This window comes from Poecilia reticulata, chromosome 11, assembly GCF_904066995.2.
Source record: "Poecilia reticulata chromosome 11, P_reticulata-male-v2, whole genome shotgun sequence".
NCBI classification, from domain to species: domain Eukaryota; kingdom Metazoa; phylum Chordata; class Actinopteri; order Cyprinodontiformes; family Poeciliidae; genus Poecilia; species Poecilia reticulata.
This window is the reverse complement of record NC_088840.1, coordinates 24865035-24880994: the sequence shown is the minus strand read 5'-3', so window position 1 is coordinate 24880994 and position 15960 is coordinate 24865035. Positions and strand designations below refer to the sequence as shown.

The window sequence follows — 15960 nt, the reverse complement described above, 5'->3', positions numbered from 1 at the left end:
AGATAAAGCTTTGGCTTTGTGCTCAGGCTTGTTTTATGCAACAGCATTTTCTGCAGAGTGGTTTGTATTCAGAAAGCCGTGTCTCTCTACATTCAGAGGTTTTTGTACGACGGCTCAATGAGTTTGTATCACTGTGGTACACGTTCGGTGGAGGAACCAGACTGGAGGTTGGAAGTAAGTTAAAGTTTTTACTTATCTTTATTTATTTGGTTCATTTTCCTTAATTTTCTCTCGTGATGGATAGGCAGTAAAAGAAATGGTAATGTAATTTTTATTTACCAAAAACACAGGAAATGCAAAAGTGATTTTAGATTTTTAAATCTAAAACATTGTGTTATATATTGCAATCAGTCAACGGATAATTACTGTGTTTTTCTTTAAACAGTTTCATCTAGGTTCGTAGGTTAAGTTTAGTATTAAAAAGTCAGAGAGCCGTGTCTCTACAATCAGAGGTTTTTGTATGACGACTCAGTGAGTTTCTATCACTTTGGTACATGTTCGGTGGAGGAACCAGACTGGAGATTGGAAGTAAGTCTGTTCCAATTCAAGACTAAACAGAAAATTACAGAATCTTTTAAAATGGATCTATGTTGCTGTTTGTAGTTTAATAGAAAACAGATATTTTTGTATATTGACTTTACAATGTAGTTTAAGTTGAGTCAAAGTCCATGTTTGAAAAGATTAGTTTATTTAAAATTAAATGTAATATATTTTTTTTGTTCATAGTTGATAAAATATTACTTTATGTGTGACTAAATCAGTGGTACAACACCTGATCTGCTATTCTGTATTAATCTACATAAAGGGAAGAGACAGAAAAAGACAAGACAAGAAATGCCCAATCATTTTATTTTAATTTGTTTCAATTAACGAGGAAGAAAAAACTAATAGAGATAAAAATTCTCATTTACAAGCATTTCTTGAGCTATATAGCAACAACAGAACATAAAAAGAACAGTTTTAACCTTACTACTTTATGTTATCAGAAATTTAACAAATACGTTTCATTGTGAATTTTAAATGAGAAACAATTAAAAAGTTTATTAAATTATTAGCGCTTGTGACATAAAAAATATTATTTTTTACTTTAAAGTCTAGATGAAATATTTAGGGTCAGACTGCATGATGATGGAGCTGAGAAAAAAAGAGAAGTAAAACATTAAGTGACTGTTGGAGCAAAACGACATCTGGCGGGAACATCCTAGCATAGAAGATCTCTGCTGTCACATTCAATTTGCTTGGAGTCAAAGCATTAGATGCTTCCTATATGACTGACAGCTTTGTGATCCATGTCCTCTAACCTTGGTGTTGTTTCCTAGGTGGTACCCGTCCCACTCTGACAGTGCTGCCCCCCTCCAGTGAGGACCTGAAGCAGGGGCAGGTGACCCTCATGTGTCTGGCCAACAAGGGCTTCCCCTCAGACTGGACTCTGTCCTGGAAGCTGGACGGCAGCAGAACCAGCAGCAGCTGGGAGGAGAGCAGGAGCTCCGGGGTGCTGCAGAATGACGGCCTCTACAGCTGGAGCAGCACCCTGAGGCTCCCTGCTGACCAGTGGAGGAAGGTGGGCTCTGTGACCTGTGAGGCCTCCCAGGGCTCCCAGTGTGCAGTAACAGAGACCCTGAAGAGAGACCAGTGTTTCTAAAATGAATCTGTGTCTGATTTTACCTTTGCTTTCATTTTTTCTTATTACCAGCTTCTCTGTTTCATTCTGAATGTGCTTGATATTGTATTAAAGTGGACTGATTAATTTTTATAAACAATAAATGTCTCACAAATGCTCCTGGAATCTTTTGTTTGACTTATTCAAATTATTCACAAGATAAATGCCCAGTACCCTTACCGTTCACCCTCCACCTTTTGTCCTAGACTGAGATCCTTTGGAGTAAGACTCACATGTGACCATATGGAAAAATATGCAGTAATTATACTACAAGCTTCAGGACAGGACAATTTGTATTAATTTACTTTAGAGTGAGAAAATATAACATTTTCTTTTATTATTAAAACTTCATAAGTTATTTTTTCTCATTGATGCCATATGACAAGCAAATTATTGAAGGCCTTTTTATAATGATGGTATCACATTTGTTGCATTAATCTTTCCACATTAGGGCTTACTACTTTTTTTATTTTTTTGACATTCTTTTCACCAAAACCTTTTCAAGCTTTTACATTATTTCAAATGTTTATTAAAATATGTGTTCTAATATTTCAGTGTAAACCATCAATAATGATTTCTAAGGTGACAACATGCAATTAAAGGTGTGTTAAAGAATAAATTTATACAGTCTAAAAATAAGTGTCTGTGGTCCAAGAGGATATCTTAAAGTATTTATTTTATTAAGACATAATATGAAAATTAAAGACGAGAAAAGAGAAAACTTGTGATACTGATCAGAGCTTCTGAACAGATGCAATTTATTATCAGGAGTTGACCAAATAATGAATTACACAAAAACGTATTTTCCTTTTCTAAAACATTTTCTGTACTCAAATGTTAATCATCTTAAATATCAGACAAAAAATACAAAATATTTTTATTCTACATTTCAGTACTGATATATTTCAGTTTAAACTGTATTATCTGTCTTCTTGAGCTGATATGCATGAGAGGCTTTTGAAAAGGAAACGAAACAGAATGTGAGCTGAGTGGCTGACGGAGCAGAAAGGCATCTGTTAGAAACGTCTTTGTGGAGAAAACCAACTTTCACAGTACAAGAGTTCAAATGACTGTAGTTCCTGTTCTCTAACCTGATTGGTGTCTCCTAGGTGATACCCGCCCCACCCTGACAGTGCTGCCCCCCTCCAGTGAGGACCTGAAGCAGGGGCAGGTGACTCTCTTGTGTCTGGCCAACAAGGGCTTCCCCTCAGACTGGACTCTGTCCTGGAAGCTGGACGGCAGCAGAACCAGCTTCACCTGGGAGGAGACCAAGAGCTCTGGGCTGGTGCAGAATGACGGCCTCTACAGCTGGAGCAGCACCCTGAGGCTCCCTGCAGACCAGAGGAGGAAGGTGGGCTCTGTGACCTGTGAGGCCTCCCAGAGCTCCCAGTCTGCAGTCACAGAGACACTGAGGAGAGACCAGTGCTCCCAGTCCTGAGTTGACTCACCAGAAGATTTAGCTCTTCTCTGCTACTCCTCTGTCCGATCTTTAACTGTTTTTCTTTGTTTTTGTTTTTCACTTTTTCATAAGTTCTTGAACATATGAGTTCTTGAAATTGTTTTGACTATGAAGTTACTAATTTGCAATGATCATTTGTTTCGATCAATATGATATGTATATATGTGGGCTTGTGCTTGTGTGTGCCTGTGTGTGTATACGCATACATGTGTCATTAGAAATAGAAACGAAATACAAAATAGAATCTGATGTGTTAATATTTGGAGAAATATAAGATACAATAATAAGAACCCATATTCATCTTCAACAAGGTCATGGTACACTGAAACTTGAAGTTATTTCTAAATGTCTGGCCTGTTGTGCACCTCCAAAGTGTTTTCTGTTTGTAGTTAACCAACTGCAACTTACAGATGCAACAGTTCAGTTTCTGTTTAGTCTGAATGGGGAGGTTTTTGTACGACTGTTTTTCACTGTGTGAATGAATGCTTGCTGCTGATATAGAATTGACCCAAACAATAGTAAACTGCAGCATCTTCAGCCTGAACTCCACTGATGGTCAGAGTGAAGTCAGAGTTTGATCCACTGCCTGTAAAACGACTTGGAGTCCCTGATGCTCGAGTGCTGATATAATAAATGAGAAGCTTAGGAGTTTGTCCATCTTTCTGTTGGTACCAGGAGAAATGGGTGCTGTAAACATCCTGACTGGTTTTACATCTGATGGTGGCAGATCCTCCCAGATCAGCTCTCACTGCTGCAGGCTGCTGAGTCACAGTGACTTGACCTCTGACCTCTGAGGACACAGAGACAAAAACATGCAGCAGCTTCATGGTTTAGTCGGCTTCATTTCAGAGGGTCAGATGTTCATAGAGGAGAGGAGTTGGATTCTCTGGACTTTACCTGTGAAGCAGCAGCAGAGGAGAGTCCAGATGAGGACGCAGATCAAAGTCATGTTTCTGATGATGATGAGGAGGATTTCTGTGTCTTCTGCTGTGATGAAGGACAGCTGTCAGTCATCCAGTGTTCAACTGTCAGGACTATAAACTCTCCCAGAGCGCTGGAGCATGGAGCTGCTGATGCAAAGTGGCTCTATGGAAATGCTGTGAATGAGACTGGATTCTGTGGTCACACAATTCACCAGTTAATTTATCATGCAAATATTAATGAAGTTTTCATATTGATGAAGCTTTTATTAACAACAAATGTTTTCAAATTTATTTTCAAGTAATAGAATTTATAGGACATTTGCATTTTTTCTGCGCTCTACTTTTAAAGATAAATTATATACAATTTTGATTCATTCCTGAAATGGTTTTGTAAAATATAGCTGATTTTCCAATTACAAAAACAATCTAAAGCATTTCTTATGGTGAAGTTTTTTCCTGTTGCCTTATACTCCATTAAGGTTCCATTAACCTCCATTAAACTCCATTAAGGTTCTACTAAGACTGAGCAGCTTATGCTAATTTTTTATGTTGTATTTCCTTTTTTTTCACAATCCTTAAACATTTAGGTCGTGTTAATTCTCTCAAGATAATGAATAAGCATTTTTCAAGTTTTAATTGTGGTGTACAGTGTCCTAAGCTCTTAATTTTGGTTTTATTCATGTCTCTTTTATTTCTATTGTCTACCTGTGTTTGTCATCCACCATGGAATTGACTCTGGCCGTACAGCAAATAGTAGAGGCCAGAGAGTTATTTTACCAAAACACTTATTGTGGTGATGGTTTACATTATTTTTCAAACAAAGCATATTTTTGAAAATTTTATCCATAAAATGAAAGCCATGTCCATTATTAATGAAAACAAAACATTTACTTCAGTCTGCTGTTAAATGTTTCCTTTTATCCTGAAACTATCTGTTAGTATTTACAATATGCAAAGAAATAAAGTGTTAAAAATCACAATGGAAACGATGGTGACTTGCATTGGTTGAAATTCACTTCATGAACACAACATTCCTCTGAGTCACTTATGTAAATACTTACAAAGCATCTTTGAGGATTCGACGCTTCTTTCTTGCTATTGGATAAACAATACATGAAAACTGGTTCTGATTGTGATTTCCTCTCAGTGTGAACAGGACTGCTACAGGTTAGCTAAAATGTGCTAAAATTAGATTACTGTTCTTATATAGATGTTCTTACTGAATGGTTTCTTACATTATTTGAAAGACCAAAGTTTTTAAAGCATTAGAAAAAATCTGACCTTGCAGTTAAAATGCAATTCTTTCTCTTGTTAGTAAGTTTTATATTTGCACTTATGTTTCCATTCCATCAAGACATTTTCTAATATTTTGTATTAACCCATAAAAAAAATAAATGGGAAAAATATAAATTTACTCTGCTCCTGCTCAACTGCTGTATTAGAGTTAAGAATAATGTTAAATGTGAACATTATTAACTTTTTAAGATTTGGTATACATTTTAAGGATTTGAAAAAACACATGCTATATCGGAAATTCCAGCATCAGATGTTTCTGCTTAATATGACACATACATTACCTTCATTATCACTGCTGTGGAAAATAGTAAGAGTCCAGACGTGGACTCAGTAACAATTGAAGCGGATGTTTTAAGCCTGTTTGTCTTTTCAGTCAGTTCCTGTTCAGTTTGACTGGGAGGTTTTTGTACGACTGTTTTTCACTGTGAGAACAACCACTGACTGTTCACATTGAATTCACTCTGACAGTAATAAACTGCAGCATCTTCAGCCTGAACTCCACTGATGGTCAGAGTGAAGTCAGAGTTTGATCCACTGCCTGAAAAACGACTTGGAGTCCCTGATGCTCGAGTGCTGGTATAATAAATGAGGAGCTTAGGAGTTTGTCCATCTTTCTGTTGGTACCAGGCTAAACAGTGGAAGGAGCTGATGTGAAGATGAACATTCTGACTCATCCTACAGTTGATGTTGACAGTTCCTCCGACTTCAGCTCTCACTGCTGCAGGCTGCTGAGTCACTGTGACCTGACCTCTGACCTCTGAGGACACAGAGACAAAAACAACAGCAGTTTCATGGTTTAGTCGGCTTCATTTCAGAGGGTCAGATGTTCATAGAGGAGAGGAGTTGGATTCTCTGGACTTTACCTGTGAAGCAGCAGCAGAGGAGAGTCCAGATGAGGACGCAGATCAAAGTCATGTTTCTGATGATGATGAGGATTTCTGTGTCTTCTGCTGTGATGAAGGACAGCTGTCAGTCATCCAGTGTTCAACTGTCAGGACTATAAACTCTCCCAGAGCGCTGGAGCATGGAGCTGCTGATGCAAAGTGACTCTATGGAAATGCTCTTTAGTCTCATGTTTGTTTTAATTAATAAAACTAATTTCAAAATCTTAAACCACAGCTTCTCATTTTCAGACCAGGACTATTTTATACATTGTTCCCAGTCTCCTTCATCTACCTTTTCAGCAGTTATTGACTTTAAAAGCACTCCATTTCAATATAGGTTTGCTTCTATCATACAAAGTAAGTTTTATTAATATATATCTAATGTGATAGTTTAGTCACTGAAAAAAGCTGTAGATTTGTATAAAGCTGTAGACATAACCTGAATGAAGAATAAACTTCATGCAAAATTACATTACTCTTCAAATGAGCGCTGACAGCTAACAGTGCCATGCATTTAGCAGTAATAAACTCCTGCTCTAACTACTTTTCTGATGGTCAGTGCTTCATCTGAGGCTTTTTCCCTATGAGCAGCTATAAACTGGAGACATGAAATTTTATATCCAACAAGGGCTTCCCCTCAGACTGGACTCTGTCCTGGAAGCTGGACGGCAGCAGCAGCAGCAGCAGCAGCTTGGAGCAGAGCAGGAGCCCCGGGGTGCTGCAGAATGACGGCCTCTACAGCTGGAGCAGCACCCTGAGGCTCCCTGCTGACCAGTGGAGGAAGGTGGGCTCTGTGACCTGTGAGGCCTCCCAGAGCTCCCAGTCTGCAGTCACAGAGACACTGAGGAGAGACCAGTGCTCCCAGTCCTGAGCTGATTCACTAGAAAATCATTATTTTCTCTCTTCTACTACTCTATGTACTCATTAAGCATTTCTCTCAGGATTCTTTCATAGAGAGTTTTTTTATAACTTGAGAATTGATATTAAAATTTGCTGGAATACTTGTTTGACTTCCTCACTTTAATCATTTTAATTTGTACTTCAAATATTGCTCTGGAAATTTCAATAAAAATTTTTTTAACAGCACTAAACATATAAATATGAAATTGTTAATTATATGGAGATTTCTATAAAGCTAGGTTAAATATTTTGTCATGTATGTAATCAATTTTAAATACAGCAACCTCAAAGATGATTGTCTTGCTGAAATTTTTTGTGACGAACAAAGTTATGTTTTGAGTACATCATCTTCAGACCCAAAAGTGTGTATAAGTAAAATGTATCATTATTAAAACAATGATATATCTACCATTCCTTATAAATTTATCATTAATTATCAACATCTTTCTTATTTTTCAATCTTAATTCTTTGGAATAGATGGATCATTAAATTTAGTCTTTGAACCATAATTATGTGTTTTACACAGATTATTTCTACTGTCTCTCTGACATTTCTTTGGAGATTAAATACTACACTAGCCTTTTGTTGCTTGTTCAGTTTAATATTTTACACAATCCATAAACTTCAACATATTTCATTATAGAGTCGGTCTTAAGAAATTTTTTGATCTGAGAAAGAATGATTGATAACTTCCTGTATTTGGTTTCCAGCAGATTTTTTCATGTATGCACTCCAGCATGTTAAGTTGTTGTAATAATTTATGCTTCAACATTGCGCATCATCTAAGTTACTCTACATTTAATTTGCTTAAAATGTAGAGATTATTTGCATCTATGATTTTTTTTAAATTAATATATTCATGCTTTCTGAAATTAATCTAGTTATACTTCCACATATTATAGTAGTCTTACAAGTGAGTTCTTATTAACAAATAAGAACTCACATGCTAAAGGAGTAAGAATTGTTAATAAAATATTAGGTATTTCAAGAAGACCATGTAATGCATGGTCTTCTTGCATTACAATAAAAACATTAAAGAAATTCTGTCTGTTCTACAAACCAAAAAATTGCAAATAGGATCACATTTGTGGAATTTTTTATTTTTTATTTAAGACAACTGAATGTAGAGTCATGCAGTAAATACAAAACAAAATCATATGAACCCTATGGAAATGTTCTTGCTGACTCCACAATGGACTGGGATCAATATGATGGAGCAGATCAGTTGATCTGAATATTATTTGTGCAAAAGTTGATGAAAAGTATATTAAAATTTTCTTCAGATTATTGTTCTTAACAACTTGTTGATTATAGTCTCCCGCTCTATTTAACTGCTTATTTTTCAAAAAATATTCTGGAGTTAGTTTTGTGGTATTGTCGTTATTTTACTCTTCGTTACGCTTAATTTGAAGATGAATTTCCATTATTTTCATCCTGGCATGCCGAAATCTTCCTTTTAAATATATTGAGACTCATATAAAATATCCCAATAATTAAGAAAAAAGTAAACAGCTATAAAATAACTTAAATGAAAATCCATAATCAGTGAACATCAAGACCATGCTTAACAGCAAAACGTAAGGTTTGTGTAACTAAATGAGCACAAAGGAAAGAAAGATAAAAAGAGAATTACTCTTATTCGGATTGTTGTTAAGTTTCAATCTATTTAGTTTATCTGAGTGATTTATTTAAGTAATTTATCATAATTCTTACATGTAAGGAAGTAAATGCATTTGTGCATTAAATTTTTTGGATGAAAAATTCAAAACATTATTTATAGTTTCATATTCTGTCAATAAAACTTTTAATTATTTTAAAACATTTTGCCTTCTATGACAGATCAAGATTTGACACAAGCAGCAGATTTTATTTCTTGTTTTGATGAAAGTGAGTGAGCCGTGTCTCTAGTCAGAGGTTTTTGTACGGCGCCTCAATGAGTTTGTATCACTGTGGTGGACTTTTGGTGGAGGAACCAGACTGGATGTTGGAAGTAAGTCAAATTTAAAGCTACTTTTTAATAAACTCTTTTACATTTTTATTATTTTGTGTTACTAGAAAATAAAACTCAGAATATGTAGATTTTTTTTAATAAACAGAAGTTTTATAAGAACAAAGAAGTCATTTTGTGAATTTAAATCTGACAGTTTTGAGTTAGTGAGACCTGGACAAGAGGAGCATTTACATCGATAAAGTGGTTTGTAGTTTAATCTGGTTAAAAGGTTTAGTTTAGTCTAAAACTGTCAGAGCCGCGTCTCTCTTCAGTCAGAGGTTTTTGTACGGCGCCTCAATGAGTTTGTATCACTGTGGTACACGTTCGGTGGAGGAACCAGACTACAGGTTGGAAGTAAGTCAAAGTAAATGTTTTTTATTACATTGTAATTTTATATATTCAGTATTTGACTTTGATAAATGAAAGTTGAATGAATTGTGAAGATTTTAGGTTTTCTTTTTGCAAATAAATGCACTGACCCAACAGTTCTTTCATGAAGAGAAACCAAATATATGATACAATCATATATGTTAATGTTTGAAGAAATATTAGACTAAATTGTGTTTGTTGTAGTTATTAATCTGGACTTGAAGGTTTTGTTTAGTCTGAAAAAGTCAGAAGTTTTTGTCTCTACAGTTAAATATTTCTGTACAGCATTTCAACTAGTTTGTGTGATTATGGTGGACAATTAGTGAGGAACCAAGTTGGATGTATGTTTGTCTGATTTTTAATATAACTGAGTGACTCGTTGAAGGTAGAAAATTGTGTTTTTATTAGTTTCTTTTACTGTGATTTATAAAATTTGAAGTTTAATTTTCCTCTGGAAGTAAAATATCAGTAAATAATTTGAAGAGTCATGAGAATAATGGTCTGATGTCCAAGAGTATAACTTTACTTAATGGTAACTGTGACACATAAGTCAAAGTAAAAAACAAGAGATGTGAGAAAACGTCTGTCACTAATCAGAGCTTCTGAACAGATTAATTTCATGAAAAAATGTTTACCAAATTATGAATTATATTTTTAAAAATCTGATGAGCCTTTTCTAAAACATTTACTGTTGTAATTTCATCATTTTAGTTATCAGGAAAAACGTTTAAATATTTTTATTCTACATTTCTCTACTGGTATATTTCAGTTTAAACTGTATTATCTGTCTTCCTGAGCTGATATGCATGAGAGGTTTTTGAAAAGGAAATGAAACAGAATGTGAGCTGAGTGGCTGATGGAGCAGAAAGGCATCTGTTAGAAACGTCTTTGTGGAGAAAATCAACTTTCACAGTACAAGAGTTGAAATGACTGTAGTTCCTGTTCTCTAACCTGATTGGTGTCTCCTAGGTGATACCCGCCCCACCCTGACAGTGCTGCCCCCCTCCAGTGAGGAGCTGCAGAAGGAGAAGGTTACTCTCTTGTGTCTGGCCAACAAGGGCTTCCCCTCAGACTGGACTCTGTCCTGGGAGCTGGACGGCAGCAGAACCAGCTTCACCTGGGAGGAGACCAAGAGCTCTGGGCTGCTGCAGAATGACGGCCTCTATAGCTGGAGCAGCACCCTGAGGCTCCCTGCTGACCAGTGGAGGAAGGTGGGCTCTGTGACCTGTCAGGCCTCCCAGAGCTCCCAGTCTGCAGTCACAGAGACACTGAGGAGAAACCAGTGTCCTGAGCCGATTCACTAGAAGATCACTAGTTGTTCTCTGCTACTGCTCTGGCTGTGCTGTTTTAGAATTTCTCTATGTTTTCCTTCCATATTGCTTCATTTGTTCTTCTATAACTTGATGGTTTAAATAAAATTTCCTAAAAATATTTCTCTGACTTTATCACTGTGATCACTTTGTACCGAGATTAGTGTCCTGGACATTTTCAAAATAAAATATCTAATGTACAATGAACATTTTCATAATTTCATGAATATTTACAAGGACAGCATTTATGATTACAGTATTTTAGTAACACTGAAATATGCTCTAGTCATAGGCATGAAAGAACATCATCCTACTTGAATTTGTTTCACTATTTATAGTTATTTCTTTGATGTATTTTAAGATTTATAAATAATGCAGGTTGTGGGCCAGAAACAGATCCTTACTATTCTATAAATTATTGGTTTTACAATTCAGTATGTGTTTTCAGTTCTGTTAAAGTTTTTCTCAAAAACAGTGTTATTCAAGAATATCATGACATAGGATCAGTTAATCAAATCAGCTGTGGTAGCATGATTGTATACATTATGTTTTTTATAAGATAGTTTATTATACAGTGAATTTTTCACATTTAGACACAAATTTGATTAATTTTAATTCACTTGATCTGCACACTTATTTATACATTAAATACTTTCTGTTCATTGTACAGGACAAACATTTGATGAGATCAAATTAATGCATAAAATCCTTAAAACTGAATAAAGAGTCACCTAATTGAGAGTGTTTACTGTAAATATCTTATATTTAGGATTGTATTGTTTAGACTTTGGTTTCTTCAAAGGAACATTTAATGGTTTTAACAGTAACATCACAAAAAAAATTTAAACTCTTGCAAGTGTTCCTAGAAGTCCTTTTTTCTTTTCTTTTTTGTTTTAGCAAAATATTTTTAGCTGTGGTCTAGTAATCACCATTATAAATATTGGTAATCAAAGAAAAATAGAGTGCATCAATAAAAAGAAAGGCTGATGCAGTAAATATGCCCAAAATCATAAGAACCCATAATGATCCGGAAGACAGTCATTGTAAACTTGAAGGTGTTTCTAAATTTCTGACCTGTAGTTTGAAACCAAAGTGTTTTCTGTGTGTTTAACCAACTGCAACTTCCAGATGCAACAGTTCAGTTTCTGGTGAGTCTGAAAGGGGAGGTTTTTGTACGACTGTTTTTCACTGTGTGAATGAAAATGTGCTACTGATGTAAAATTCACCCATACAGTAATAAACTGCAGCATCTTCAGCCTGAACTCCACTGATGGTCAGAGTGAAGTCAGAGTTTGATCCACTGCCTGTAAAACGACTTGGAGTCCCTGATGCTCGAGTGCTGATGTAATAAATGAGGAGCTTAGGAGTTTGTCCATCTTTCTGTTGGTACCAGGAGAAATAGTTGCTATTTATATTCTGACTGGTTCTACAGGTGATGGTGGCAGATCCTCCCAGATCAGCTCTCACTGCTGCAGGCTGCTGAGTCACTGTGGCCTGACCTCTGACCTCTGAGGACACAGAGACAAAAACATGCAGCAGCTTCATGGTTCAGTCGGCTTCATTTCAGAGGGACAGATGTTCATAGAGGAGAGGAGTTGGATTCTCTGGACTTTACCTGTGAAGCAGCAGCAGAGGAGAGTCCAGATGAGGACGCAGATCAAAGTCATGTTTCTGATGATGAGGAGGATTTCTGTGTCTTCTGCTGTGATGAAGGACAGCTGTCAGTCATCCAGTGTTCAACTGTCAGGACTATAAACTCTCCCAGAGCGCTGGAGCATGGAGCTGCTGATGCAAAGTGGCTCTATGGAAATGCTGTGACTAAGTCCAGGAGAGATTTTCAACTATGTGACACTCATTTAAATAACAACACATTTATTTTAATTACTGTGTGGTCAATTTTCTTCCCATTTAACCTTTCACACAGTTTGCCAAACAGTTTGTTTTTGAGAAATGTATATTTACTTTATAGCCCGTTTATTTGTTTTGTATGAATTGAGTAAACTTTTCTGTTTTTTCTTTTTAATATGTATTAATCATTTTATAGATTTTACACAATAAAAACAGATGAACAAATAAATTCATCACTGATGTGGATTTAAAAGAAATCTCATCTTTGTTTTTATGTGATGATTAATGTCTGTTCACAACAATGTTCTATTTCCCTGATATATTTGTTTTGAGCAAAATATATTGACTTTAATTTTAAATTAATCAAAAACAATTGGCTGTTTAAATTTTTTTTATCAGCTAGGTCAAGTACTCATCATAATTGGTGATAGGCCACAGTCCCATGCTATCCTGCAAGGATAAATGGGTGCAGACACTGAGAATAACACACAGTTAAACAGTTATCTAGTGACTAGATAAAGTTAAATGTCTATATAAGGGATTGTTTGCCTAGTGGACGACCTTGTAGGGAAAAACATTTTCATCCTCTGAGATACAGTCCCCCAAAGTCGTACATCTAACATCTCCATGTTTGGTGAATCTACATCTCAAACATGTTTCTAAATGAGAAGAAAGTTCATCTCTCGCTTTAAAGTTCTGGAGTATTTCATAAAGTTTATTTCACTGTGATGGGATTTATTCTGGCAAAGCTAGCTGATGCTGTTGTGATGCAGATACTTTTCCACTGAAAAAGATTTATTATAAACCTCAGGCCCTGAATCAAACTCTTCTCCTTTAAACAGATGAAGTTTTTGATGTCTTTTGTTCTGATATTTGAAGTTCTAATATTTATATCTACCCTCTTGTGGTTTGGAAATGTTTTGTTGAAAGTTATTTTATGCAAAAAAAAAGTTTTCTTTTTCATACTTGTTTTCAAGTGACATTTAGTAATAAAAAAAGCAAATAAATTTTTTTATTATGAATTTTGATGTAACTTTCTGTTCCTTTATTCACAGTGATTCCTGGATGGATTCACTCTGGTATGTTTTGGCCATCATCATATTGTAGTCCAGTGCCGGTTAAGGCTCACATTGCTTCACATTTTCCATCAAGCACTGTAGTATTCATGGTGAGTTGTGTGACAATGATCCTGCTGCAGCAAAGAATCCCAGAAGCATGACACTTCCAACTCCGTGCCTCACAGCTGGTATGAGATCCCTGACAGGGAGTGCTGTATTGGTTGAAGAAAATGATTATGTTTCTTTCTAAAATAATAAAAAAAAAACTTCGTTTTTGACTCATCTGTCCAAAGAGTGTTATTCCAGAGGACCTGGTTTGGAATATAATTATTCAGGTAAACTTTAGTCTAGCCTTTTAACTTTGAGAGCAAAGTTTTACTGTTTGATCATCTCCCATAACAGAAGTTACATTTGTGCAGCCTATTCTCTTTTAAAGTCAGTTATGTGTTTAATGACAAAAGCAGCAAGAGCTTGCTGTAAGTCCTGTATTGAAATGTTTGTGTTTGCTGAGACACCAAACATTTTACAATCTGTTCCAGGGTGAAATAGTTTGGACAGTCAGAGCTGGGATGTTGATTCACTTGTTGACAGTTTTTATGCAGTAGAATTGCTCTGAAACATCAGGGTGGGATTTCCTTGGGTCCCACCATGATGTTCACTGCCACTTTAATATGAGGAGCACAAAAAGGACATGATCAAACCTCCGTCAAGCTCACACACAAAGACACACACACACACACACACACACACACACACACACACACACACACACACACACACACACACACACACACACACACACACACGCACACGCATGGCTTTTATTTCATGAGGTAACACAATCAGTCTCTGCAGCTGCAGTTCAGTTTCTGTTCAGTCTGACTGAGGAAGGTTTTTGTATGACTGTTTTTCACTGTGTGAACACATACTGGCTGTTGGGGTAATGAAAACTCTGACAGTAATAAACTGCAGCATCTTCAGCCTGAACTCCACTGATGGTCAGAGTGAAGTCAGAGTTTGATCCACTGCCTGTAAAACGACTTGGAGTCCCTGATGCTCGAGTGCTGGTATAATAAATGAGCCGCTTAGGAGTTTGTCCATCTTTCTGTTGGTACCAGGCTAAATGGTTGTTGCCATAAACATTCTGACTGGTTCTACAGTTGATGGTGGCAGATCCTCCCAGATCAGCTCTCACTGCTGCAGGCTGAGTCAGTGTGATCTGACCTCTGACCTCTGAGGACACAGAGACAAAAACATGCAGCAGCTTCATGGTTTAGTCGGCTTCATTTCAGAGGGACAGATGTTCATAGAGGAGAGGAGTTGGATTCTCTGGACTTTACCTGTGAAGCAGCAGCAGAGGAGAGTCCAGATGAGGACGCAGATCAAAGTCATGTTTCTGATGATGATGAAGAGGATTTCTGTGTCTTCTGCTGTGATGAAGGACAGCTGTCAGTCATCCAGTGTTCAACTGTCAGGACTATAAACTCTCCCAGAGCGCTGGAGCATGGAGCTGATGATGCAAAGTGGCTCTATGGAAATGCTGTGAATGAGTCCAATACAGGCTGGGATCAACATGATGCTCCTTTGAACATTTTTAAAGCAGTTTTTCAAATAGTTAAAGTTTCTCCCACATAATATTTTTTACATTTTAATTGACAGTTTGTTTTTAAGCAAAACATACTTTACATCACGTTTAGTTTTTTTTTCTATAAAATATTTACATTTTTTTTCTTTTCCATTTTTCTTTCTAGTAGTTCATAATCATTTTAGATATGTTACAAATCAAAGCAAAAACGAGATAGGAGCAAAGAAATAAAGGACATTTAAAATCTTCACTTTAAAATAACACAAACAGTAAGTGTGCAGTTTTTGTCATAATGCACTTTTTCAACACCCTTTCTTTACATTAACACATGTTTACAGATTTAGAGTTAGTTTCTAAACAAAGGATATTTTGGCAAGTGGACATTTTTTTGAGGGACAACTTTCCTGTTATTTGAGGAACGGCCTTGTCCTTTGAATCATTGCATCAGTGCATTGCAATCTTATAATGAAAATCCTGATGCAAAGATTGAACATCCTTTGTTACAGAGGACACAAAGGATGTCCTCTTTCTTTATAATGATGAAGTAATTAATTTTAAATATGTGGAAAAAATTGGGGAAAGTGCATTAAATTAACCAATGTTATAAAATTCAAAACCTTAGTTAAATTCTGTCTGTTTTGCTTTTCTCTACTTTTTAAGAAAATAAAAAGAATTTT

The 15960-nt window shown here is 36.0% G+C and overlaps 2 pseudogenes and 1 gene segment (V, D, J or C); all 3 read left to right on the top strand.

The window, feature by feature from the left end:
• Positions 1-282: 282 nt before the first annotated feature.
• On the top strand, positions 283-1777 carry LOC103472872 (Ig kappa-b4 chain C region-like). The segment is given in 2 exon segments: positions 283-528; positions 1320-1777. Coding segments are annotated over 2 exon segments (357 nt in total).
• Positions 1778-1823: 46 nt separating this feature from the next.
• On the top strand, positions 1824-7098 carry LOC145553840 (Ig kappa-b4 chain C region pseudogene; annotated as a pseudogene).
• A 2263-nt stretch (positions 7099-9361) lies between these two features.
• Positions 9362-10913, top strand: LOC145553839 (Ig kappa-b4 chain C region pseudogene; annotated as a pseudogene). The gene is made up of 2 exons (XR_014089883.1): positions 9362-9467; positions 10452-10913. The product of XR_014089883.1 is annotated as an Ig kappa-b4 chain C region pseudogene (transcript).
• Positions 10914-15960: the final 5047 nt, after the last annotated feature.